The 26,362-nt window shown below is 50.6% G+C and overlaps 1 protein-coding gene across 1 annotated transcript in view; it reads left to right on the top strand.

The window, feature by feature from the left end:
* The window catches only part of PITPNC1 (phosphatidylinositol transfer protein cytoplasmic 1), a 248,340-nt gene that overhangs the window by 202,084 nt on the left and 19,894 nt on the right, over window positions 1–26,362 (top strand). Inside the window, exons 6-8 of the mRNA XM_056126860.1 lie at window positions 1,014–1,109; window positions 20,406–20,561; window positions 25,944–26,007. Coding sequence (XP_055982835.1) covers window positions 1,014–1,109; window positions 20,406–20,561; window positions 25,944–26,007 — 316 coding nt within the window. The remainder of the gene's footprint in view (window positions 1–1,013; window positions 1,110–20,405; window positions 20,562–25,943; window positions 26,008–26,362) is intronic.

The raw sequence follows: 26,362 nt of genomic DNA, 5'->3' as shown, positions 1-26,362 counted from the left end.
TAATGAAGAGTCATAGATTTGGTTATCCTCGGTAATGGAATTAAGGACAGGTTTCCTTTTCTTCTTTTTGTTTATACACTTTTTATTTTGCAATGAACTTCAACTATTGATAAAAATAGATTTATTTTGTTGTTTGGGCGTCACACCTGGTGATGCTTAGGGTGTACTCCTGGCTCTGTGCTCACGATTACTCCTGGTGGGACTCAGGGGACCATATATAAAGAGTGGCAGGGATCAAACCCAGCTTGGATTGAGCAAGGCAAGCACCTTCCCCGCTGTGCTCTCTCCAGCTCCTGAAAAATGACCTTTTTTGTTAGAATGTTGCATGCATAAAACCCTATCATTAAAACAGTATTGTAAACCATGGCGCATTAAATTTTTTTTAATTTCTTTTAATTCCTTTTCCCAAATGTTGGGCTTTGTTACTGCTTTTCGTCTCGTATCTAACCTTCTCCTTTCCAGCTTCTCATACCCCCTGTTCTGTCAGAAAGCAGCGGAGTTCATTTTCTTTGGAAGAGATTTCTTTCTTGACCCTCAAACTTTCTAACAGCATCCCACTGTTTCTCCTTCCCCTCACTAAGCCTTGATTGATGTTACACCTGCCTCGGGTGTGACAAAACCCAAGCGATGAAAAAAAAAAATCCTTTCATGGTCCTTGGCTATTGGGAGGCCGGCAGAAGGCCCGGCCAGGGGCCCCGAGAAGCTGTTCCCTAGGCCATTTCTTTCTCTGCCATGGGGCCTGTCGTGCCAACCTTCAGTCACCTTGAGAATAACAACTGTATTACTCACCTTTTCTTTTTGTTTTGTTTTGTTTTTTTGGGTCACACCGGGCAAAGAATAGGGGTTACTCCTGGCTCTGCACTTAGGAATTACTCCTGGTGGTGCTGGGGGACCATATGGGATGCTGGGAATCGAACCCAGGTAGGCCACGTGCAAGGCAAACGCTCTACCCGCTGTGCTATCACTCTAGCCCCTGTACCACTCACCTTTGATGCATTGCTGTGTCCTTTCAGATTTTTGACAATGAAGCCAAAGACCTGGAGAGGGAAGTTTGCTTTATTGACATCGCGTGCGATGAGATTCCAGAACGCTACTACAAAGAGGCCGAGGTGAGTAAAGGGAGGCCTGCACACCCCAGAAAACAGGAGCCCCTCCCCAGGAGAGCCCCCTGTCTTTCTCAGGGGTATGTTTTCGCTCCTGCTGGCTCCTTGTCTGCGGGCTCACCGAGGTGCCTCCTCCCCCAGCGCCCCACGGCCCCTCCCCAGCTACCATTCCATTTGGATTTAGTCTGTCTCCCCGACTCTGCCGGCGTTCTGGGGTGCCGTGTCTTCACACCACTCAGTTCTCTCATGTCCTGACACTTCTGAAAAAAATATATATAACAGAAAAAGAACAAACAAACAAAACACAGCCCACCACTACTGTTGCTTCCCCAAAATCTCTCCCTCTGTCTCGCTCCCTCTCCCCATCTGTTTCTCTCTCTCTCTGTCTCTCTCTCTCCCCCTCCCTCCCTCCCCACCCCCATTCCCTCCTTTCCCCTCCTTCTCCCCTCTCCAGGACCTGTGTTTTTCTTTTATTCTTTTTATAGATGTTGAGCCACAGCCGGCTGTGCTTGGGATTCATTCCTGGCAGGGGTCGGGGAACCATATGGGGCGCTGAGGATGGAGCACAGGTCGGCCACGTGCAAGGCAAATCAATGCCCTACCCGCCGCCCTGCTGGGTTTTAACATGCACCAACGGTACCTCCTTCCTCTTGGAGGGACCTTAAGTCTTGCATGCTTTCTGGGGGCGGGCACCCTCCCAAGACAGGACGCCCTTTCTGCACGCTGCCCCCTCTCTGTCTGCCGGAGAATCCTGGCTCCCAGCCGCCCAGAGTTGTTCCCTTCCTTCTTCTGGCCTCCGGCTCCCGACCTGGTGCGCTGGAGTGAACGCTGGGTAACTCATGCCCCGCCGGGCTAGACACAGATGCAGCCATTTGGTTGTTTAGCAACCTGCAGCCAATCACTGCAGGTTTGTACTCTGGGCCCCAGACTCGTCCTTGAGCCTCCCCACGTGGACCCGGAACCCGCTGGCTCTCCATCATCCATCAAGGGCCTGATTTCAGACCTGCAGCCTGATTTCAGAGTCCACAGCCGGGAGGGGCGAATTCCACCCTGGCAACGATGCCCCCCTCACCCCACCCCTCTGCCCCCGACCCGGGAGGTTCAGGTTCTGTGGCTCCACTGTGTGGGACCTTGGCACGGGCTGTAGGCGGGTGGGTGCTGACGCAACGGGCCCTAAAACAACATGGGGATTGGAGAGTTGGGGGTGCGCTGACAGCAATTCCTTCGTGCCCAGCGTGGCTGTGGATTTGCTCGAGGCAGGAGCAGCTTGTGCTGGCAGGGGGAGCGTGTCCTTGCTCTGCGGAGGTGACTCCCCGGGGAGCAGGTGTGGAGTTGGATGACTTGCAAACAGCGTGTCCTGCAGGGCTCAGCCGTCCCTCTGGCTGGAGCTGGGGGTGGGGCAGCTGTTGTTCCCTGAGCCCTGGGAGGGCTGCCTTCCTGTCTGCCATCCGGGCTTCTTGGGGGTGCTCTACACCCCCCCCCAACACACACACACTGGGAATTAATCTCAGCTGATCCTTTCAGAACTCCTTGGGGGGTTCCCCTGTGCTTCTGGGGAAAGTCTGGAGAATGTGGGGAATGTTAATAAAGACACAAGTGTCATAGCCAAGCCACCAGGGCACTGATTCCCTAAACCACCCCAGAGGCGCCTTCTGGTGCACAAACTTGGGCTTTTCCCTCTGTCTCCGTCCTTCCCTCCGTCCTCTTGGGTATTTTCCTGTTCAGGTCTCAGCTGTTGGGCGGCCATACCCAGAAGGGCTCAGGGGCCAGGAGGTGCAGGGGCTTGAACCCAGGACCTCGTGCAAGTATGGCAGGCGCTCTCCTGATTAGCCCCAGCCCCAGCCCCTCAAGCATTCTGGATGCAGCTTAAGCAAGAGGATTGACTATTTGATTCATCCATTAAGGATGCACCAGCTGTGCCCCCCAGGGCCACAGAGATGGCACAGTAGGTAAAGGGCTTGCCTGGCCTGCTGCCGACCCTCAGCATCACACCACACATGGTCCACTGAGCACTACCGGGAGTCCCTCCTGACCATGAAGCCCAGAACAGTCCCTGAATGCTGCAGTGTGTGGCCCAGACCGCCTCCCCATCCTCCAAATAATCTGTAAGGTTTGAGAAAGAAGGCAGAGCAAGACCGGAAGGGGAGCCTTGATTTTGGAGGCTGGGAGCAGGGAAAGATGAGTGTTCTGGAAGTGAGATGGGCTACAGACTGAGAGATGGAAAGAGATGAGGGGAGGGGGACGGGCAGGAGCACGTGCGGGGCCGGGTGACTGAGCTTCTGTGCAAGTGCAGTCGGATGCCTTGGAGGAAGTTCAAGCTGGGCTGTCACGAGGTCTGACTCGTGCTCAGGGCTCACTCCTGGCTGTGCGCTCAGAAGTCACTCCTGGTGGAGTTCAAGGGACCAGTTTGGGGTTCTGGGGATTGAACCCGGATCAGCTGTGTGCAAGACAAGCGCTTTACCTGCCGTGTGCGCGCGCTCTCTCTCTCTCTCTCTCTCTCTCTCTCTCTCTCTCTCTCTCTCTCCCGTTTTTGTTTCTTAAAGCTTTCTGGATTTTTGTCTCTTAATCAGCCGAGTTCACTGTCAGCATCAGAAACACACCTCAGTGTTCTGGGCCGAATGCTGAAGTGCCGGTGGAAGAAGCAGGTGTGAGAGGTCGAAGCTTTTATTTTTTGGTTATTGTTGTGTGTTTGGGGGTCACCCCTGATAATGCTTCAGGCTTACTCCTAGCTCTGCACTCTTGAATCACTCCTGGTGGTGCTTGGGGGACCATATGGGATGGAACCTGGGTCAGTCACACATGGGGCAAGCACCCAACCTGCTGTACTATCGCTGCGGCCCAAGAGTTGATACTTATAAACTCAGACCACTGGGGTCATCCAGGCCTGAAGTAGGGTGCTGGATTCTCGCTTGCTCGCTCTCTTTGTTCTATTGCTCCCTGGAAATCTTCAAGCCCGTAGTCCAGAAGGCCCGTCTCGTTAAATGACAGAGGCAGGAATGTTTCCTCTCGGCACCCTCCAAGCAAAGACAGAGAAGAGCATGCTGGGAGCTCTGAGCCACCGAGGTCTGCTGGGATTCGCTGAGAGCCCAGCACTTTTCCTGTTCTCATCTTGCTAGCACCGCTGTTTCCTCTCTATGCCAAGGGCCTGGATTTCAGCTCCCTAGAGCCTCTTTCCTCTTGGTCTCAGGTTTTGTTTTCTCTGCATTCCAAGGGCCAATGGGTTATTTTAAAATAATGATAATAAATCATCATCATCATCATCATCATCAAGGCTGGAGTGATAGTACAGCGGGGAAGGCGCTTGCCTTTCACACAGCTGACCCAGGTTTGATCCCCGGCATCTCATGTGTTCCCCGGAGCACACCAGAAGTGATTCCTGAGTGCAGAACCAAGAGCAACTCCTGGGCACTGCTGGGTGTGGCCCCCAAACAAAACAAAACAAAAAAAATCAGCTTGATTTCTCAGGCCAAGAGCATGACTATTAGTCTCAGCACAGCCCCGCAAGACTTGTTCCCCATTGGAACTCGAAAGCATCTTGCACTCCATGTCATAGCACCCCTGAAGCAGCAAAGAAGAGACAACCCCAAATCCGAGCAGGTTGGGCCTGCTCTGTGGTCGATGCATGGCGCTCGCCTCTGCCAAGATTTCCCTCCCCACCTTGAACATGCTGCCAAGATTTCAAGGTGAAGATCCGGGCCCAGGATTGAGAGGCGCAGTGCTACAGAAGGCCCCACACAGAGGGCATGGGCAGTGGCCAGACCCCAACATGCCAAGCTCGAATTTGCGGGTACAGGAACACAGCTCTGTGCCCAGCCTCTGGAGTAGGTCCGGCCTTCACAGTCTCTGAAAGGAAGCCCTGGGGATGCAGTTCTCCTCCATTTGCTGTGGCTCTGCCTGGTTCCTGGCAAGCATGGAGCTGACACTCTGGGTCTCCAGTGGTCTCTGCTGCAGGACACTGCAGTCACCAGCAGACAGAGAGCAGAGAGAGAGAGAGAGAGAGAGAGAGAGAGCGCTCAGGCATCGAGGCACTGGTCTTGTGTCTGCCTGACCATAGTTCAATCCCTGGCACCATATGATCCCCAAAAAGCATTGTGGTGTGTTGCCCCAGAGTCTGTGGTCCCCTGAACCACAGGGCTGGCTGGAACATCAATGTGTCCACCCCCCAAAATAAACTAAAGAAATGGTCAGGTCTGCCTTGAGAAGAAGGAAAAAGGAAGCTCAGTCCCTGCTACAGGAAGTTTAGAAATAAGGGGGTTTAAGTGCTATCACTCTAGCCCCACAGAGATCACTTTTACTGTCACCACTAGAGAAAGAGGACTTGACATCTGGTGGGATGTTGCTCCACAATGCACTGGATGGTCCAATAGTAGAGAATTATCCAGCCCACAATGTCAAGAGCACAGCAAGATGAGATGTGTGTGTGTGTTTGTGTGTGTGTGTGTGTGTGTGTGTGTGAGGTGGGAGGGAGGTAGGTCTCAGATTCGATTCCCAGAATGAAGGCACTTCCCTGGCGTCATATAGGGTTCTTCAAGCCCCACGAAGGGTGATCCCTGAGCACAGCCAGATATGATCCAACCACCCCCACCCAAAGCAGCAAGCTCATTGGTGAATTATTTGGTATTTCCAATAATGATGAATTATTTCCACTGCTGGTGCTATGTTCTGTCCAGGCACCAAAGTTGCACAGGCCACAGCAGCCAGTCTCATCCAGCCTTTGGATTTTATTCTCTTTACTCTAACTCAGCATATAAAAGAAATCTCTGGTGTATCAGTGATCACCAAAGCCTAGCACTTTCTTGTGGAGGCAGTGTCACTGGGGTGTAGGTACGAGTTCAGTGGTGCTCAGGGGCCCGGTCCCCAGCTGGAAGAGACATGTGGTGCCCTATTGTGCCAGGGATTGATCCCAGGGCCCCACCAATACAGCCCTGTGCCCCACTTGAGCCCTCCACCTCATAAGTGTCATAGTGCTTTCGGCTCATGTGGAGACGAAAGAGGAAGGACGGGAGAGGGTCCCTTAGGAACACAGATCACCCAAGGGGGAGGGGCAGACAAGAGTTGGGAAGTGGGCATTAGTGGTTAGGTAAAATCTGATTTAAATCTTCCCCTTGAGTTGAGGGACTATGGGGATTCTTGAACCCAGGCTCCAGACAGGATCCTGAGTATAGAATCTTGGGGGAGGAGGCACAGGAAGGCCTTTGCCGCTATTTCAGAGTGTGAGTATCCAAGGAGAGAGAGAGAATGGAACAAAGAGATGCATCTTCTCCGGTAGCTGTCAAGGGTGAGAGATTAAATGCTGTTTGCAAAGCCTGACGGGTCATCGAAAGGGAACAGAGAGACGAAATGGGTAAATATTGACGTACTTAGCCAGACCCTTCGGTACAAAGGACTTCACCCTAACCACTGGCTCCCACCAATGGACAATATTTTCATTTCGATCTACATCTTGGCGATTGAGGATGGCAACATTTTCCAGTCATCTCCTAGTGGCCAGATGGAATGCAGCTGCCGTGGCGGGATCCTGCTTTCCCTTTCTCTCTCAGTCCCTCTGCTGCTTTCGGAGGCTCGGGGAGCCGTTTGGTGATGGGCTCCATCTGGATGAGGGCTGGATGCTACTCGGATCATGAGAGGGCCACCTGAGGAGCCAGAGCCAGAGAACAACAGAGGGGCATTTGCCTTGCATGCCACCAGCCCGGGTTCGATCCCCAGCTCCTCATATGGTCCCCAAAGCCTGCCTGAGCACAGAGCCAGGAGTAAGCACTGAGCACTGCCAGGTGTGTGCCTCCCCCCCAAAAAAAAATATGTAGAGGACCAGAGCTGGAGCAATAGCACAGCGGTTAGGGCATTTGCCTTGCATGCAGCCAACCCAAGTTCGATTCCCAGCATCCCGTATGGTCCCCCAAGCACCACCAGGAGTAATTCCTGAGTGCAGAGGCCAGGAGTAATCCCTGTGCATCACCAGGTGTGACACAAAAAGCAAAAAAAATTAATAATAATAATAATAGAGGACCACCTGCATCCTTGGCATAGAATGGCACCACGAGTTCCCATTGAGAGCCTGCAGGGGAACCAAGCAGGGTGGCATGAGGCAGGAGAGACAGCTTTGTGCATGCTTTGCATGCGGAAACCCCAGCTTTGATCCCTGTTCCTCGTAGTCCCTTAAGTAGGCCCTGAGCACCACTAAGAGTGGTCCTCCCTACAAAAAAAAAAAATGGGGCATGCCAAGCAATTGATGGCCAGGGAAAGGGCGCCCAGCCGGGACAACTGCGTCACCGTGGGCCTGCCCTTCCACTGGTCTCCAGGCAGTCAGCACTGACGGGAACTCAGAGCAGTGCCCCGTGCAGCCTGGACGCAGGCAGGATGGTCTGTGAGAGACTCCAAGTCCAATCCTCTCCCCTGCTTCCCCGGGGACTCAAGGGACATAGCAGGCGCATCTGTTCGTGTCCCAGATACTTCCTTTTTCTTGCTCCATCTTAGTACCTGTTGGCTGTCGCCCCAGTTGTGTCTACAGGCTGATGTCTGGGGAGGTCACAGGTTTGTAGCCAAGTAGGCAAAAGAGTGTGGTGAGAGAGGGACCCGGTCAGCCTAGCCAGGTTGGCTTCCTCCTGGGAAGTTGGGGGGCAAGTCTGTCTGCAGTTGTCTGAGAATGCAGCTCGATTCAGGGCCAGTGCAGCATACTTGGGAAGACTTAGTACATTGTAGGGGTACACCTCTGTGCCCAGGGCTCACTCCTGTTGGTACTCAGGAGACTCTGTGGTGCTGGGGATTGAGCCGGGGTCGGCCACATGCAAGGCAATTTCCTTAACCCACATATTATCTTTTTGACTAAATAATAATAATAATAGCACTGTAGCACTGTCCTACTGTTGTTCATCGATTTGCTTGAGCGGGCCCGGTAACATCTCCATTGTGAGACTTGTTGTTACTGTGTCTGACATATCAAAACGTCACGGGGAGCTTGCCAGGCTTTACCGTGTGGGCGAGATACTCTCGGTAGCTTCTGGGCTCTCTGAGAGTGGTGGAGGAATCAAACCTGGGCCGACCGGCTCAGCTCCGTGCAAGGCAAACGCCCTACCCACTGTGCTATCACTCCAACCAATAATAATAATAATAATCACAGTCACGGTTGTTGTTACTGTGTTTGGCATATTGAATACATCACGGGTAGCTTGCCAGGCTGGCAGCCATTTACAGGGAGGAGGTCCTCTCCAGTTCAGCTCTCAGAGGAAGTTACCATCTTACCAGCTGCAGTCACTAGTGAAATACCAACTCAAGTAGGGCCAATAAAATGGAAATGAAATAGATTCCTCTGCTCCAGATTCAGACTTGACTCTGTGTCCCCAAAGGATTCTCCCAAGCAAAATGTCCATGAAAAGGAGAAAACATTGGGATTTTGGTTGATCTATGCTAAGAAACAACTCTAGCATCCTGGGTGGGGGCTCTTGGTCCATTCATTCCATGTCGAGAGGACTCGACCCTGAGACAAGAAGGGGTCCTGGGTAAGGGGTAGGAGGAGATGCTGAGGTGACCCCAGACATTGGCTTCATCATCCCAAATCACTGTCTCAATATTTCCTCCTTTTCCATGGAGGGACGGAGGGAGGGAGGAAGAATGGAAGGATGGATGGATATGGAACAAGATATTGGGAGGTGAGGCATGACATTAAAATGACCCAAACATCACTCTGCAGCTGTAAGGCTGGGAAGAGCCCAGCCAGGCTGGGATCCTCCCCTGAAGTCCCTGAATAAAATGCTTTGATTCCCTCCCCACCTCCACCACCCCACCAGAAAAACACCCAACTACACAGTCCCTGACACTTAGTAAGATTTTAACTAAGTTCCACTTTGGCCCTGGCCTTGATGCCTGTATCTGTGCCGTGGGCTAGCCTCGACCTCTTGGGAAGCCACTGCCATGATGTAGTGTTGTATTGTGCTTGGAGGTATGTGTGGGAAAGAGCATGTTGGTCAGCTCCACATTCTGGGATCCTCTGCAGGGCCCCTGAGCTCCTTCAGAGGTGAGCAGCCCTCCTCCAGTGCAGCTGAGACCTGTGCAGAGGGAGGGTACCGTACCTGGCTCTGCTTAGGGATCACTCCTGGTGGGACTCAGGGTACCATCAGCAGTGCCTGGGATTGAACCTAGGTCACCCCTATACAAGGCAAGTGCCTTATCCAATGCATTGTCACTCAGGGGTTACTCCTGGCTCTGAACTGAGGAATTACTCCTAATGGTACTCAGGGGGGGCCATATGGGATGCTGAGGATTGAACCTGTTTACCTGCTGTGCTATTTTTTAACTTCTTTTTGTTTTGCTTTTTTGTTTGTTTTTGCTTTTTGGGTCATACCCAGAGATGCTCAGGGTTCAGGGGCATGTGCCTGGCACTGTTGCAACCAGAGTTCAAACCCCAGCACCAAGCCCCTCTGGGTGTAGCCCCCATGGCCCCTTTGAGTGGCCCTTGAGATCCCTGAACGAAGGTTTGAAAACCCAAATGAAAGGAAAAAAAGCAAAAAGGCATCAAATCCACTGCTTGCTCAGGTCTTGAGAGGACTACCTTAGCTTTGGCTATTTTTAGACTAAAAATGAAAATTCCAAACCTTCTTAATCCCTTTGAAGAATTCCCAAATCAGGCCAGCGTCCCCGGGAGATGCTTTAAGAAATATAAAAACTTGGGGTTGGAGAGATAGTACAGCAGATAGGTCGCACGTGGCCAACCCAGGTTTGATCCCCAGCATCCCACATGGTCCCCTAAGCACCGCCAGAAGTGATTCCTAAGTGTAGATCCAGCAGTAACCACGGAGCATCTCCAGGTGTTACCCCAAAACAAAACAGAGAAACCTAAACCCACCAAACTAGGTAAACAAGTATCTTGGGCACTGATGCCAGGATTGGGGGAATGGTCTCAGCTTAGATCCCCCCGCCTTTTTCATGCAGAGACAAGGTAGACAAAGATCCTTGTTGGTTGCCATTGGGGGGAGGAGTTTCTGGTGGTGAGAAAACCAGGATGAGGGGGTGCCATCTGCTTTCCCAAAGGCCAAGGACAGCAAATGCTCATTCCCACTTTTATCTCAGCATCTCTACCTAAGAGAGTTCCGTTTCCTTGGTCACGTTTGGAAATGCTTCTGTTGGTAGTTGGTTTTGTGGAGGGTGAGGAAATCGCCACATGAGCCTGGAAGGATGCCCATGCCCCACTGCGGGAGTGATCAGCGCCTTAAGTTGTGTCCCATCTGTTGGAAATCAGATGCCATCTGGGGAGTCCAGTGCCACGCCTGATCTGCCAGCCCCTGGCGTTAATTATAACACGCCTTTGTGCAACTGGCTTTTGAGCTGGGGATGGGCTTCACTTGACCCTCCCCTGAGTCATTTTTCCTGGGTCCAAGCTGCCTACCTGGTCTTTGGTTCCATCGGTCCTGGCTCTTTCCCAATGGCTCTTTAAGGATGATAGATGATGGAATGCTATTTTTTTTTCCTTCAAGAAGGTGAGACCCTATCCAGCAGTTCTCTTCCCCACTTCTATTTATTCAGACTCCCAGCTTCTTTCTGCTCCAAAAATATCCAGGAGAGAATAGGTGCTATTAAATGGTTTGCCTTTATCGTTTCTTCTTAAGGGACTGGAGAAAGGCGTGCAATTATTAGCAATTCTCACAGAATCGCTAAACTTGATTTTGGAGGAACTGATGCTAACTTTTTGTGGAGGGGAGGGGGAGCCATGACAGAGTTATTTTATTCGGGGATATCAGGTAATTCTAACAATCAGGGAGGACTGAGACCATCCTCGTTTTTTATGAAAGGAAACTGATTCAGAAAGGCTGAGTGATTTGCTGGAAGTTTCTGGAATCTGGCTTCAGAACCCAAAGCATCTAGACTTGAAGATTGTGTTCTTCTACTTCTTCCACAGCTGTCTCTTTTGGGTCAAGCTGGCGGGGAAAGAGCCCTGGCCTGTCTTTGAAAACCATTCATGGGCATCACTGGCATCCGGGCAGCTCAGGTTCAATCCTGGCACCGCATAGTCCCTAGAAAATTGCCGAATATGACTCCAAAACAAACTTACAAAAACTTGGTGATTGAGGCTAGAGTGATAGTACAGCGGGCAGGACATTTGCCTTCCATGTGGCCGACCCGGGCTCAATCTCCAGCATCCTTTATGGTCCCCTGAGCACTGCGAGGAGTAACCCCTGAGCATCACCAGGTGTGACCCAGAAAGGGGAGGAAAAAACAACTTGGAATCCCATACTTGCCTTCTATGATAGATCGATCGGCTTATTGAGCATCTCTATCCCAGTTTCTGTTCAGCAAGTCGGAGCCCCGGATGTCCTAAAATACTACAGAACACAAAGCACACACGTGTGATTTGAGGATAGTTAATCCAGTGCTGATCCCTGTCATTCTGTGTTCACTCATCAAGAATATTTGTTAGTCTGCTTCCTCTGCGGGAACACACTAGAACTCTCTGTGGGTCACATTGTATATCTGGGGGGGTAGGGAGCTCCCCCAGCAGTGCTCCTTGCCTGTGCTCATGGCACTGGTAACATCTGGTGAGAAAAAGCGCCGCACATCCAGCCCAGTGCTCAAACCCTGGGGGTGCTGAGGGGAGCCTGCAATGGCCTCCAGTCACACAGAGGTGGGTCATCTTGGCTGGGGTGTCCTTGACCAGCCACTGGCTTTGATGAGAGATGCTCCTCCAATCCTGCCCCAATACTGCTAAAAGGAGCAGGTTCATGTTCCACAAGCCGATGGTAGGGAGACGGTGTCTACCCCTAAGCCCAACACTGGGGACAGGGGGAGGACGTAGGCCACCGCAAGCCAGGGAGTCCCCTGGGTTGACCTGCATACTTCTTCCCACCCTGGCTCTCACAGCCTTCTCTTCTCCCTTCCTGTCTGTGTTGTGGGGAGTAAGCGTTCCTTGTCAAATCACCGGCCATAGGCCAGGAGAATTCCAGGCCCCAGCTGGGATCCAGTATATCGCTCTATGCTGCCATCCCATAAGCCTGGAATGAGACTGAACAATGATTCCAGAAGATTGGGAGGGACAGAGGTGAACAGCTGCTGCCCGTTGGGGCTCCCTGAAGGACCGGGCAGGAGGCTGGAGTCCACAGCAGGGCTTGGCAAAAAGCCATGGTGGCCCATCTGGCAAGAGGCTGTGGGCCTTCCCTGGGTCACTGGAAATTTCTTCTGAAATACATTGCAGGAGAACTCTGGGCTCTGTTCACTGACATCAACTGGGTGTCAACACTAAGTACCTGGTATCAGAGAGCAAAAGCTTTTCTTACAAACCCACCCCACCAATCCCTGCCTACCCAGTCACCCAGTCTAGAATGTTCCACATTGGCCACCTCAGAAAGGAGGAGAATGGACTCAGGAGGTGTGGCAAACCCCGGGAGTACTTCCATTTCATTGACTGCTACAATCAAGTTTGCTATTAAATGTGCCACTCGGGAATGGCCAAACAGAAACACATTTCAGGGCAGGGAGGAGGGAGCACAGTGCTACCTGTGTCTTCACCCCTCCCTCCCTCCCTCACACACCTGTGTGGAACTTTCTGGAACAAATGCTTTTCTAAAGTTCTAGCTCCAGTTTCCCCTCCCGGGAGGTCCAGGTACAAGGATGAAAGCTCCTAGTCCAAGCAGTTGATCCTTCTGGAGACCAACCCCATCCTGGGGTTCTCCGGGAATGAAATGAGAGCATGTATCTAAAGTGCTTGCCACAGCAGGGTGGAGTGATAGTATGGGAATTAAGATGCTTGCCTTGCACGTGGCTGACGCAGGTTCGATTCTCTGACACCTCATATGGTCCCCTTGAGCCCCACCAGGAGTTATCCCTGAGCACAGAGCCAAGAGTAAACCCTGAGCACAGCCAGGTGTCCCGAACGCCCACTCCCCCAGATTCAAGTGCTTCACACACCAGCTCCTTTGCCCCTTTGCCCTCCCATGCTTCTTGATTCTCTTCTCATCAATTCTCTTGTCTCCTTTGCCTGGCTTCTCCCGAAGTCCTGCAAGGTGCCCCAAGTGTACTCGCAGTACTTCTGTGTAGCAAGCTCAGAGATGGGGATCACTGCATGATCTGGGAGTTTGTTTGGGCACAAATGTTCCCTTTTTTGTGCTCCCTCTTTGAGCATAGAGTGTTGCATTTCCCCAGCCCTTAATTGGCAAGAGGCTGTGGACCTTCCCTGGGTCAGTGGAAATTTCTTCAGAAATACATCGTGAGGAGAACCAGCCCCTGTCAATGCCGTTGCCTCTTTCTCTGTAATGAATACTCACTCGTTCTGGTGATGTACCTTGGTGGGTCACTTTGAGGGGAAAAACCCAAATCACTTGTGTCCATGGCTTGTTCCAGTGCCAAGGGCAGATGCTTTAAAAATAGCACTTCGGTATCAACTGTTCATCCAGCAAGAATTGGCTGCTTCTGGCCCAGATCTGCTTACATGGGGGGTGTTCTGCTTATGAGCTCATTTCTGGACGGGGATGTATAGCAGTGGACTCCCAAAGCAAAGGTGCAGGACACTTTCAAGCACATTCTGAAAGATTTAGCTCTGATTTTCTTGAATAGTTTTCAGATGCATCCACATTTAATTCACCCATCAAGAGTGTAGCACTGAATGATTTGACTCTATTCACAGATATTATGGGCCGGAGCAATAGCACAGCAGGTAGGGCCTTGCACACGACCAACCTGGCCGACCCCGGTTTGATTCCTCCACCCCTCTCAGAGAGCCCGGCAAGCTCTCTGAGTATCTCACCCGCACGGCAAAGCCTGGCAAGCTACCCATAACATATTCGATATACCAAACACAGTAACAACGGAGTCTCACAATGGAGACGTTACTGGGCCTGCTGGAGCAAATCGATGAACAACAGAAGGACAGTCTGGTCTACAGTCACAGATATTATACAATGAAAATTATATATTTCTCCAAAAAGAAAAAGAAACCTTAGGTGATATTGTTACCACTGCCCCCTCTTTTTGTTGTTGTTGTTCTTGTTTGGGGGCCTTACCCCGTGGTGCTCAGAGCTTACTCCTGGCTCTTCACTCAGGGATCACACCTGGTGGGCTTAGAGGAACCATATGGTGTACTGGGGATCAAACCTGGATCAGCCACATGCAAGGCAAAAGTGCCCTACCCACTGTACTGTCTCTCTGGCCCTTCCATTGCCCTGTCTTAGCTCCCACTAATACCTCTGCATCCCCAGGCAACTACTGATCTTTCTGTCTCTGTAGAGTTTCCAGCTCTGGACATTTTGAGTAGAATCCTTAATACAAAGGGATCATATGAAAAGGATCTTGAACCACCAACACCCAATAGTGCTTGGGGCTACTCCCACTTCTGTGCTCAGAGGTCATTCCTATGTTGCTAGGACAACCTTGCAGTGCTGGGGATTAAACTCCAACATGGAAAGCATGTCCTCAGCCTTTAGAGTTATCTCTCCAGCTCTGGATATGGGATCTGCTCATACGGTTGTTGGCAGTGCTGGAGTATAGCTTAGTATGAGAACACATGATGCCTTGCATGGATGGGGCCTTGGTTTCTTCAACTCCCAGCACTGTCGACTGCAATATAGTAATCTGTAATATGGGACTGGCATCTTTGAAAAGTGCATTTCTTCTTCTTCTTCTTTTTTTTTAAGTTTTTGGTCTTTGTGTATCAACTCATCCAGCAAGAATTGGCTGCTTCTGGCCCAGATCTGGCAGTGCAGAGGACTTACTTCTGGTTTTGCACTCAAGAATCACTCCTGGTGGGCTTGGGGAAATATATGGGATGCTAGAGATCAAACCTGTGATGGCCTCCTGAAGGCAAGCGTCCTATTCACTGTACTGTCAGTCTGGCTGCCAAAACTACATTTTTATGTGTCTTCCTTTTTGACTCCAAGTTCAAGAAATCTTGGTCCAAGTTCCACATTAAATTTAACTAGTTAAAATGGCTGCTTGTTAGAGAGCAGACCTTGGTGTCGCCAAGGAAAGTCCCAGGTGGCAGGAACTTTTCATCTCATGTGTGTGGTTGGTTCCTGCCCGTTTTAGGGCTGAACGTTGTTGTTCCTGATGGCATTCCTCACCAGTCACCGCCTCGCCCTTTTTTTCATTTAACATTTATCAACAACGTCTAATTTCAATTAACAGGGCAAGCCCCTGTAGGTTGTCGTCCTTGACAGTGTCGGTGGACAGCATAATTAATCTTGCAGACTCCATCCAGAGTCGCCTGCTGATGGCCTGCTGCCCATGGCAGTGTGGGTGCCCCCAGCCAGGCCGCCAGCTCCTGTGGCTTCTCCTTGCACCTCTGAGGTGTGAGACGAGTCTAATGAAGCAGACAAGTTTCCACACGGGCCATACCAGCTCGGCTCCCCTTTGTTCTGCTCTGTCCGAATGGGATCTGGCTGACCCCATGCCTGGGGGTCCCCTGAAGATGAGCCCCCCTGAAAGGGCGGTGGCCAGAGAGATCCATCTGACAGGAGAGAGAAAAGCAAAGCTTTAACGAATCTGGCTGGTTTTTCTGTTTGGGGCCACACCCTGCAGTGCTCAGGCCTGACTCCTGGCTCTGGGCTCAGGGATTACTCCTGGCAGGGTTCAGAAGAGCATGTAGGGTGCCGAGGATGGAGCCCAGGTCAGCCACAAGCAAAGCAAGTAGCCAACATGCTGTGCTAGTGCTCCAGCCCCAGTAAATGTTAATGGTGAAAAGTGAGGAGGCCAGGGCATGTGCTGCCCAAGCCCGTGTACCGCCTGTGCCCATGTGCTGCTGCTGGCACCCACATCTCCCCTCTTGAGATGTGGACTTCTGTGCCTTGAGGCTTTAACGCTGAGATGTGTTCTCTCTCTCTCTCTCTCTCTCTCTCTCTCTCTCTCTCTCTCTCTCTCTCTCTCTCTCTTCCTCTAAATTTCCAAATTAAAAACATATCTTGGGGCTGGAGCAATAGCACAGCGGGTAGGGCATTTGCCTTACATGTGGCCGACCCAGGTTCAATTCCCAGCACCCCATATGATCCCCTGAGAACTGCTAGGGGTAATTCCTGAATGCAGAGCCAGAAGTAACCCCTGTGCATTGCCAGGTGTGACCCGAAAAGGAAAAAATAAATAAAGGGGCTCTCTTTTGCTCGAATAAAAGTAAAGGCCCTCCCGTTGATCATCGATTTGCTCGAGCGGGCCCAGTAACATCTCCATTGGAGACTTTGTTGTTACTGTGTTTGGCATATCGAATATGTCACGGGGAGCTTGCCAGGCTCTGCCGTGCGGGCAAGATACTCTCAGTAGCTTGCCGGGCTCTCCGAGAAGGGCAGAGGAATTGAACTCGGGTCGGCCATGTTGGCTGCGTGCAAGGCAAACGCCCTACCACTGTGCTATCGCTCCAGCCCAAAGGGGCTCTCTTTAAAAAAAAAAACACCTATCTTAACTTTTTTAAAAAAAGGAGGAGGCCTAGGGACTGGAGAGATCATATACAGTAAAGCAGGTAGGGCATTTGCCTTGCATGCAGAGTACCAGACTCAGCCCTGGCACCCCAGTGGTCACCCTGAGCCCCCAAGAGGATGGATGGATCCCTGAGACCTGAGTCCTGCCAGACATGATCCAAAACCCAGAAAATAGGGGTTAGCACAGTGGGTAGTGCGTTTGCCTTGCACGCGGTCAACCCGGGTTCGATTCCCAGCATTCCATATGGTCCCCCAAGCACCGCCAGGAGTAATTCCTGAGTGCATGAGCCAGGAGTAACCCCTGTGCATCGCTGGATGTGACCCAAAAAGCAAAAAAAAAAAAAAAAAAACCCAGAAAATACAATGAGGAGGCCTGGAAACAACAGTTTCAACTCTAAAGACAATCTAGTTCCTTTCTAAAGAATGAGGTAACAGGGCCAGGATGTGGCTAACCCAGGTTTGATCCCCAGCATCCCATAGGGTCCCCCAAGCACTGCCAGGACTGATTTCTCAGCACAGAGCCAAGAGTCATCCCTGAGCACTACCGGGTAGAAGCCAAATAAAAAAAATGTTTTAATAAAATGATATTCTAGGGCCAGAGAGATGGCTCAGTGGGCTGAGCGCAGGCCTTGCATGAAGGACGCCTGGGTTCCATCTGGCACCACCTGGTTCCCTGAGCACTGCTAGGAGCAAACCTCAAGCATCACAAGATGTGGCCCCAAAAACAAGCCAGAGGAGAAATGTTGTCTGTCCTAATGGTTGAACATCCAACAGCCCTCCCTCCTCTAGCTCACTTTGCTTCATGCTTTATTTGACAAGAACCTGAATTCTGTGATTTTTGCGGCTCAGTCAGGAACCCTGAGCCATGTATAATCCTCATTCTTATTTTCCTGCTCTTACTCTGAGTCACGTTCTGGATAAGCCTGCCACGAGGTCCCACAATTCTTAACTGCATTGAAATACAGCCTGTCGGCCATTCACTTTTACTAGGATTCTTGTTTTATTCTCGAGAAGCCTGGAATACTCATGAAGCATCTGGAATAGGTGTCATTTCAAACTCAGAAGTGATAAGCCGGGGCTGGAGCGATAGCAGGGAGGGCGTTTGCCTTGCATGCAGCCAACATGGCCGACCCAGGTTCAATTCCCAGCATCCCAGATGGTCCCCCAAGCACTGCCAGGAGTAATTCCTGAGTGCATGAGCCAGGAGTAACCCTGAGCATCGCCGGGTGTGACCCAAAAAGAAAAGAAAAAGAAAAAGAAGTGATGAGTCAGAGAAACAAGTCTAGAACACTCTATGAATGGGGGTCTCATGAGGGTCTTAGGAGGAGAAGGGTGGTGGGGGTTACAACCAGCTGACCCCAGCCCGGAGTTTCTGTTCCACCCCTACCTCTGGACCCTGCCCACCTTGCTCTGTTTGCTGGGTCCTTTATCTCCACCGCATCTGGGTTGCTGGGAGCTTTGGCTTCCTGCCTTCCTCCGCTCTTAACTGTTTTTCCATTTACCCGGTTGCTAACCCCAGTCGGCCCAGTTCCCCTCCGGCTCCTTGCATATTCTGGAGACAGTGTCTTTGGAGCCTCAAGATAGCTGGCTTTGTGCTAGTAATTCATTATGGGAATGTCGTCAAGAGGGCGGATGGGAAAGAAACCAGCTTCCCTTGTTTATCTTGGGCTCTGGCCATTGAACTCACAGACTCCGCTTGGCAGGTACAAATTCCCTGGTCCCCAGGCCGGAAAGATAGTCCTAGGGTTAGGTGCTTGCCTCGCATATAACCAACCTGGGCTCTATCCCCAGCAGCAAATATTGTCCCCTTAATATCACCAGGAGTGATCCCTGAGCACAGAGCCAGGAATAAGCCCCAAGCACCACCAGGTGTGCTACCACCCCCTCCCCCCAAATGATAACAAGTCTTTTGTCCCAGGCTTTTATTCCCTTCATCCCAGGTGCTTCATTCCCTCCATCCCTGGTGATCCAGTATTGTGTTTGCTTGGTAATCCATTAGTGGCCTCAATCTTGTAATCTCTCTCTCTCTCTCTCTCTCTCTCTCTCTCTCTCTCTCTCTCTCTCTCTCATTTTATCTTTTTGGTCACACCCAGAGATGCTCAGGGCTTACTCCTGGTTCTGCACTCAGGAATTACTCCTGGCGGTGCTCAGGCGATCTTAAGAGATGCTGGGGATCGAACCCGAGTCGGCTGTTTGCTAGGCAAATGCCCTACCCGCTGTCCTATCGCTCTAGCCCCCCGCCTCGTAATCTATTACTATGAACTAGGCCCCCCAAATCTTAGTGACTGAAAACAAGAATGGTGCGTTAGTACTCTCGGTCCTGCTCTCTGCCTGGACTTCGCCTGCCAGAACTTTTTCTTTTGGTAGAAGCTTGAACTGAAATACCGAGAATGGCATTTGCCTTCCATTGCGGTGGCAGAACAGTGAAGACCCGGTGATGCTTCTCGGCTCCTGCTGCAGGGGAGCCTCCTGACAGCCTGGGGGTCTGGGCAGATCACACAGGACTTTTCAGATTTTGGACAGCTACATTGACTATTTCAGGTTGGGGGGACACACCCAGTGATGCTCCGGGCCTTTTCCTGGCTCTTTGCTCAGGAGTGGCCCCTGGCAGGTTAGCGGACCATGTGTGGTGCTGGGGATTTGAACCAGCATCAGTCAGATGCAAGGCCAGAACCTTATCCTCTGCACTATCTCTCCAGGCCTGCATTGGACTTTTAAAAGTAAAGTTCAGGGGCTAGATGATAGCACAGTGGGTAGTGCATTTGCCTTGCACGCAGCCAACCTGGGTTTGATTTGCAGTATCCCATGTGGTCCCCTGAGCACTGCCAGGAGTAATTCCTGAGTGCAGAGCCAGGAGTAACTCCAGAGCATTGCCTGGTGTGACCCAAAAAGCCAAAATGAAAAAAAAATAAAAATAAAGTTCATTGGGGCCAGAGCAGTAGTATAGTATGTAGGGCATTTGCCTTGCATGCAGCCATTCTAGGTTCGATCCCCAACATCCCATCCCGGAGCACCACCAGGAGTAATTCCTGAGGGAAGCGCCAGGAGAAGCCCCTGAGCGTTGCCTGGTGTGACCCCCCACCACCACCAAAAAAAGGAAGGAAAGAAAAAAAGGAGAGCCTGATTTGGGATCGCCTAAAAATAAATAAATAAAATAAAGTTCAATAACTCCCCATTTGGATGGATCTGGACAGTGCAATATCTCTCTCTCTCCTCTCTCTCTCTCTCTCTCTCTCTCTCTCTCTCTCTCTCTCTCTCACTCATACACACACACACACACACACACACACACACACAGGATAGGTAGAAATGTAATTAGCCAAAGGCAGCAGACCCTAAGAACTGGTCTATAGAACTGAGCTTCCTGGGCAGGGAGGAAGAAGTGGGGGTGTTGGGGGGGACCAAGAGACAGGAATGGAGAGGGGCTCACAAGAGAATGCTCGGGAGGGTATAGTGTTGGAACGTGGCATGCACATAACCTTTTTGTTAACAGTATTGCAAATATTGGTGCCGCAAATGAACTTTTTTAAGTGTATTGGGCTCAGTGTCAGGAGAAATACAGTGCAGTGTCACAAATGAGCTTCAGAATCATCCTTTCTGACATTTATATCCAAGAACCACTTTTTAACCTGGTAACGATCTGATCCCTTGTCAGGATTATTCGGGCTGAGGTGCCCGAACATTCACCCCTCTTCATTCAGTGAGTTTAACATATTCACATGGAGATGTAATCACCACTCTGATTCCAGAATATTCTCATTCCCAAAGGAAGCTCTGTGCTGTCTTAGGAGTCACCTGCCATCCCAGCCCTGCCAACCACCTAGCGCCCTCCCCTTCCCTCTCTGCCTCACCCGCCCGGAACATCTCATCTACTTCCTGTTTAAACTCTGAAGTTACTGTTTTTTGCTCTTTTGTCCAGGATCCTAAACATTTCAAGTCCGAGAAGACTGGCCGCGGGAAGTTGAGAGAAGGCTGGAGAGATAGCCATCAGCCTATCATGTGCTCCTACAAGCTGGTGACCGTGAAGTTCGAGGTCTGGGGCCTACAGACCAGAGTGGAACAATTTGTCCACAAGGTAAGAGAACCAGCGGCCATTCCTGGGTCAGGGACCACGTCACTGGGCTCTTGTAACGGAAAGTGCAAGTGTCCACTTCCAGAGATGCATGGGGCTGAGCCAGCGCTGAACACTGCGACCAGAAAACACTGGTATTGTTTGTTTTGAACATATCTTTGTTTGGGGGTGGTACTACATTCCATAGCATTTGAGGACTGCTCCCCACTGTCTCTTCAGGAGTCATCCCCAACAGTGCTCAGTGGACCATGTGGTTCCAGGGATCAAATCTAGGCCTCCAGCATGCAAAGCATGCACTCAACCCCTTGTTTCCCAGTTTCCTTTGCCTGCTGTCATCTGTGCTACTCCCTGACCCTCATTCTCTCCCCTCCCGTGGTTGGATGGATATATTTGAGAAAGGCCGCCTTGAGGCATGCTTCTCCTGTGCCCCAGGCTCATCTTGTGCAGGGTACCTAGGCCTGGTCCCTGAGCACTGCCAGCTGTGGTTCCAGAACCCAAACCAACTGCAACAAACAGCAGAAAGCAGGCTTCTCCCTTTGGCCCTGGGCTGATGTTTCCAGGCAGAGGTTCCAGGCTTGGGACAGGGCTGAACAAGAGCTAAGTGTTAAAAGTTGGCAAAGGGACCTACTCAGCCCATTTTCATGTATAAAAGCCGTTTTCCCCAGGTTGCTGCTCCGTTTCAGTGGGATGAGATAGCTCTGATTTTCCTATTGGCAAACTGATAAAGAACAGATCTTTGACATTCCTCTGGGGTCCTGGAATTTAACTTCTTTTTTTTTTCTTTTTTGGTCACACCTGGCGATGCACAGGGGTTACTCCTGGCTCATGCACTCAGGAATTACTTCCTGGCAGTGCTGGGTGGGGGAGGGGACCATATGGGATGCTGGGAATCAAACCCGGTCGGCTGCGTGCAAGACAAACACCCTACCCACTATACTATCGCTACAGCCCCTGGAATTTAACTTTAAATGTTCTTAGACTTTTGGTACCAAGATGGATTTACTGAGATTGGGCAGCGGTTGACAGTGAAATGCAGAAAGCTTGAAGTTAGGGCTAAGAGCGCTATTGAACCAGCTCGGGATTGCAATGAACTCTGGGAATTTGGGTATGTGGGTGTTTCCTTGAACAGAGCCATGGGTCTTTTTTTAAGTTCCAGAATCCATTCTGCCCATCCTGAGATTAGAAGTTGTGGATGCGAATGGGGCCAGATCTATAGTATAGTGGTAGGCCGTTTGCCTTGCACACAACCAATCCGGGTTCCATTCGAGGTATCCCATATGGTCCACTAAACACCTCCAGGAGTGATTCCTGGGTGCAGAGCTAGATGTAACACCTGCACAAATACTGAGGTCTGGAACATGAGTTTTCCTGCTATGTCCCAACTAAGCAGGAAGGTGTCTGCAGCTCCCTGAATAAATGTCTTCCACTCTGTCTCTCTCCCTCTCCATCTTCCTTGACTTCCTGCCATATTTGCCTCCCTTTTGGGTTACTTTTTTGGGGGGAGGGGCAGAGGGAACTCTTATTTTGAGGTCTTTATATTTATTTTAAGGGCTGGAGCGATAGCACAGCAGTAGGGCGTTTGCCTTACAAGCGGCCAACATGGCCGACCCGAGTTCGATTCCTCCGCCCCTCTCGGAGAGCCCGGCAAGCTACCGAGAGTATTCGATATGCCAGACACAGTAACAACAAAGTCTCCAATGGAGACGTTACTGGGCCCGCTCGAGCAAATCGACGATCAACGGGAGGGCCTTTACCTTTACCTTTTAATACCTTTTTTTTCTATTGAATCACTGTGAGATAGACACTTGCAAAGCTGTTCATGATTAAGTTTCAGCCATACAGTGTTCCAACACCCATCCCTCCACCAGTGCACATTTCCCGGCACCAGTGTCCCCAGTTTCCCTCCCATCACTCCCACCTCACCCTGCAGCCTGGCTCTGTAGCAAGTACTTTCTTCTTTCTCTCCCTCCTCCACCCCCAGCATGTGGTTTGCAAGACAGAAACTAAAAGGTTATCACGTATATCCCTTTACCTACTTTTAGCACTCAGTTCCTGTCCAGCATGATCGTTTCCAACTATTATTGTCATACTGGTCCTCTCTCTATCTTACCTACCCTCTGCCCCACACACACTTGTGGTAGATTTCAACCGTTGACCAGTTCTCCTAGCCCCTGTGGAGTTTGTTTAAAAAACAAAACAAAACATTTTTTTTTATATATAAACCACAAATGAAAGCAAGGGGGACTCTTTTTAAAGCCTTCAGCAGTGCTCAGTGATCACTGTTGCACTGCTGGATGTGTTTGGGGTCCCTGCAGTGCTGGGGATCAAACTCAGACCTCCCATATGCAAAGCCTGCACGCAGTCCTTTGAATTGACTCAGCCTCCCCGCTTCTATCTTTTTAATCAAAGTCATCTCTTTCCTTTGTTGGGGAACAGTCCTACCAAGCAATGGGGGACTAGGGGCCATCCCTAGTGGCACTAGGCCAACTGGGCTAGAAATTTACATACTTGGGTCCAGCAGTGCTGGCTGGGCACCAGGGCCTGGGGACCATGCAGTACTGAAACTTGAACTCCAGCTCTTGCCCCTTGAACTTGACTCCCTTGCCAATTCTTACTTTGGTCACACTCTTGTCCTTTTTTTTTTTTTTTAATTTCCATCTCACTCAGAACCTATTTTGATTGCCCAGGACTGCTCATGTTTTCCTCCTCACAGTGACTAATTTAGAGAAATCTACTTTTTTTTGGCAAGGGTATGAGGGGGGCCCCCACACACCAGCTCTTAGGGGCTACACCCAGCTCTGTGCTTGAGGGTTGCTTCCAGTGGCACTCGGACTCAGAAACCATGCGATGCCAGTATCAAATTAGAGTGGGCTGAATTCAGGACAAGCGCCCTGACCCCTGTACTATCTCTCCTGCCCTGGAAGATGTATTTCTTTCAAGTACCTGTCAGAATTATGCTCCAGGGATGAGCATCCCATTGCCCATTTCCAAATATAATGAAGTGTTAATGACACCCCCCCTAAAACACACCTGCTTGGCACATGAGTCGCTAATGAGTCTGGCATTTGCATGGGTTTAAAGTGCCAGGGATGCCTTTCTCTGAAACACCTTTGTTTTTAGAGAATCTATTCACAGTTGGGGGGGTTGGGGAGAGCTGGCAAGCCAGCCATTAGCACATTATTGAATTCTTGTTTCCCGCAGACAGCTGTGTTGTACTTAATGTAACAGGCGATATTTACTGATGTTCTTTGGATTTCCATGAATTTGACAGACTCAGCACTCGAGTGGGGATGGCTTCATGTGGTTTCTTATTTTCATTTTGTGTTTCCTCCTTCCCGATCATAAAAGCCTTGCTAGAGAACCAGAGGCCTGCGAGGAATAAATACTTCATTATCAATGCTTTCCTTGTTTCTACAAATTTGCCAAATTAAAATCCTCCCTTTATTGAAACATGCTTGAACTGTCCATAAATGGCTTTTAGATAATTGCTGCGTTTGTTTGGCGGGGAGATGGAGATGCTCGAGGGAAGCTGAAGACTTGGGGAAGGTGAGAGATAAACCAGAGAGGACGGGAAGATGGACCAGAGAGATAGTTCAGAGCGTGGAGTCCTTGCTTTGCATCCAGCAGGTGCTGTCCACCACACAGTTGCCCCACCGCTGCCAGGAGTCCCCCCACCAGGCAGAGAATTGGAAGTAGTTCCCCATACACTGCCAGGTGTGGCCCCAGAAAATAAACAAAAATCTTCAAAAGAGAACCAAAAAGAGAGAGACCAGAGAGGTAGAGTACAGCAGGTAAGACACTTACCTTGCATGTGGCCGACCCATTTGATCCCCAGCACCCCATAGTGTTCCCTACACGCACCAGCAGGATGATTCCGAAGCACCAGGAGTAATCCCTGAGCATTACCAGGTGTGACCCAAAAACAAACAAAAAAAGAGGACCAAAAAGGACATCAGGAACAGCTGAGGAGATAGTATAGCAGGTTAGGGCATTCATTGCCTTGCACACAGCCAACCCAGGTTTGATCCCCGGCATCCCACATGGTCCCTTGAGCACCACCAGGAGTAATTCCTGAGTGCAAAGCCAGGAGTGACCCCTGAGTATTGTCTGGTGTGGCCCACCACCCCACAAAAAAATAAGAGTATCAGAAAAAAGACAAGAACATTAACACACATATTGACTTTCTATATTGGGCCGGAGAGATAGTTTGATGGACTGCATTCATGCATTGCATGCTGGGTTTGGACCCCAATACCACAAGTGTATCCCCCAGATACACAAAACAACTATAATATTTTCTTTAGTCTCCTATTGCCATTATATTTCACCATAAGAAATTTGGGGCCAGGGGCTGGAGCTATAGCACAGCGGGTAGGGCATTTGCCTTGCATGCAGCCAACCTGGGTACTATTCCCAGAATCCCATATGGTCCCCTGAGCACCACCACGAGTAATTCCTGAGTGCATGAGCCAGGTGTAACCCCTGTGCATCACCAGGTGTAACCCAAAAGGCAAAAAGAAAAAGAAAAAGAAGAAAAGAAATTTGGGGCCAGAGTGAATAGTACAGCGGGGAGAGCATTTGCCTTGCACACGGCCAACCCGATTTTGATCCCCAGCATCCCTTATGGTCCCCCAAGCTCTGCCAGGAGTAATTCCTGAGTGCAGAGCCAGGGGTAATCCCTGAGCATTGCGGGTGTGACCCATAAAGGATAAAGAAAAGTATCATATTCCTTCGGTTTCTGATCAGGGCTACCATTTCCATTCCATTATGCTCCATCCTAATTAGTTGTCTTAGTTCATCTCTTTCGATAATTGACTGCTAACCTTGCTCTTTCACTCAAAGTCAAGCCTAAAAATGCTATTATTTGCTAATCATCTGTCCAACCTTTCATTTACTAATAGACATAAAACCAAAATTTGAGCTTCAGTGCTATTTGTGGAGAAGTGATTGCCCCCCTCCCTGCCCCCCACCCAAAGAGCAACGGGTTCTTGATTTCCCATGGTTTTGGCTCTTGGCATCCCTGGGACCCCCCCCCTCCACAAACCAAAGTAAAATCTATTTGAGGTAAAGATAAAGGAGGAGAAACCACTCCAGGGGATCAGCCCAAAGATTCCTTTGCATCACTGTCACATGCCGGCCAAGGAGACATCACTGGTGGGTACACAGCCCAGCCCAGCTTTCAAGGACGATGAAGAGATTAAGTCATAGCAAGCCAGGAGCGCCTCCCCCACGGGCGGTGGGGAGCCGAGGCGGGACCTGTGCTAGTCGGCTGAGTTCCCGTGGGGGCTGAGCGATGGAGACCGTCACCGCAGGACCCCTCAGCGGTTGCAGTCTGTTCTCCCACACGCTCCTCCGTTTCTCACCTGCCTCCTTTCCCTGTCGTAGGTGGTTCGCGACATCCTCCTGATTGGACACAGACAGGCTTTCGCGTGGGTGGATGAGTGGTACGGTAAGTCAGCTTCCCCGCATCACTTGGACCACCGCTTCAGGAGGTGGCAGTGGGGTTTTGCAGTTCCTGAAGCTTCCGCTGCTTTAGAATTGGACCCCCCACCCCCACCCCAAGGCAGGGCTGCTCCGTCCTGATGAGCATCGCTGGGTTGAAAAGAGCCACAGTGCTGTGTGACCAAGAGTCGGGATCTCGGCGGGTGCGCTGCTCGCGTCCTCGATAACCCCAGACTCCAAGGTGTGCCCTTGGATGGGTTTCAACCTCATCCTCATTTATCCCAAACTTTGATTTAAGATCAAAGCTCTCTGAAGCATCACATCAAGTGAAAAACAGTCCTTTGATTCAAAGAACACTGGAA

This window comes from Sorex fumeus, unplaced genomic scaffold (genome assembly GCF_029834395.1).
Source record: "Sorex fumeus unplaced genomic scaffold, SorFum_2.1 ptg000063l, whole genome shotgun sequence".
Classification (NCBI taxonomy): Eukaryota; Metazoa; Chordata; class Mammalia; order Eulipotyphla; family Soricidae; genus Sorex; species Sorex fumeus.
Note: the sequence above shows the minus strand (reverse complement) of the source record. Positions and strands in the feature narration are given on the sequence as shown.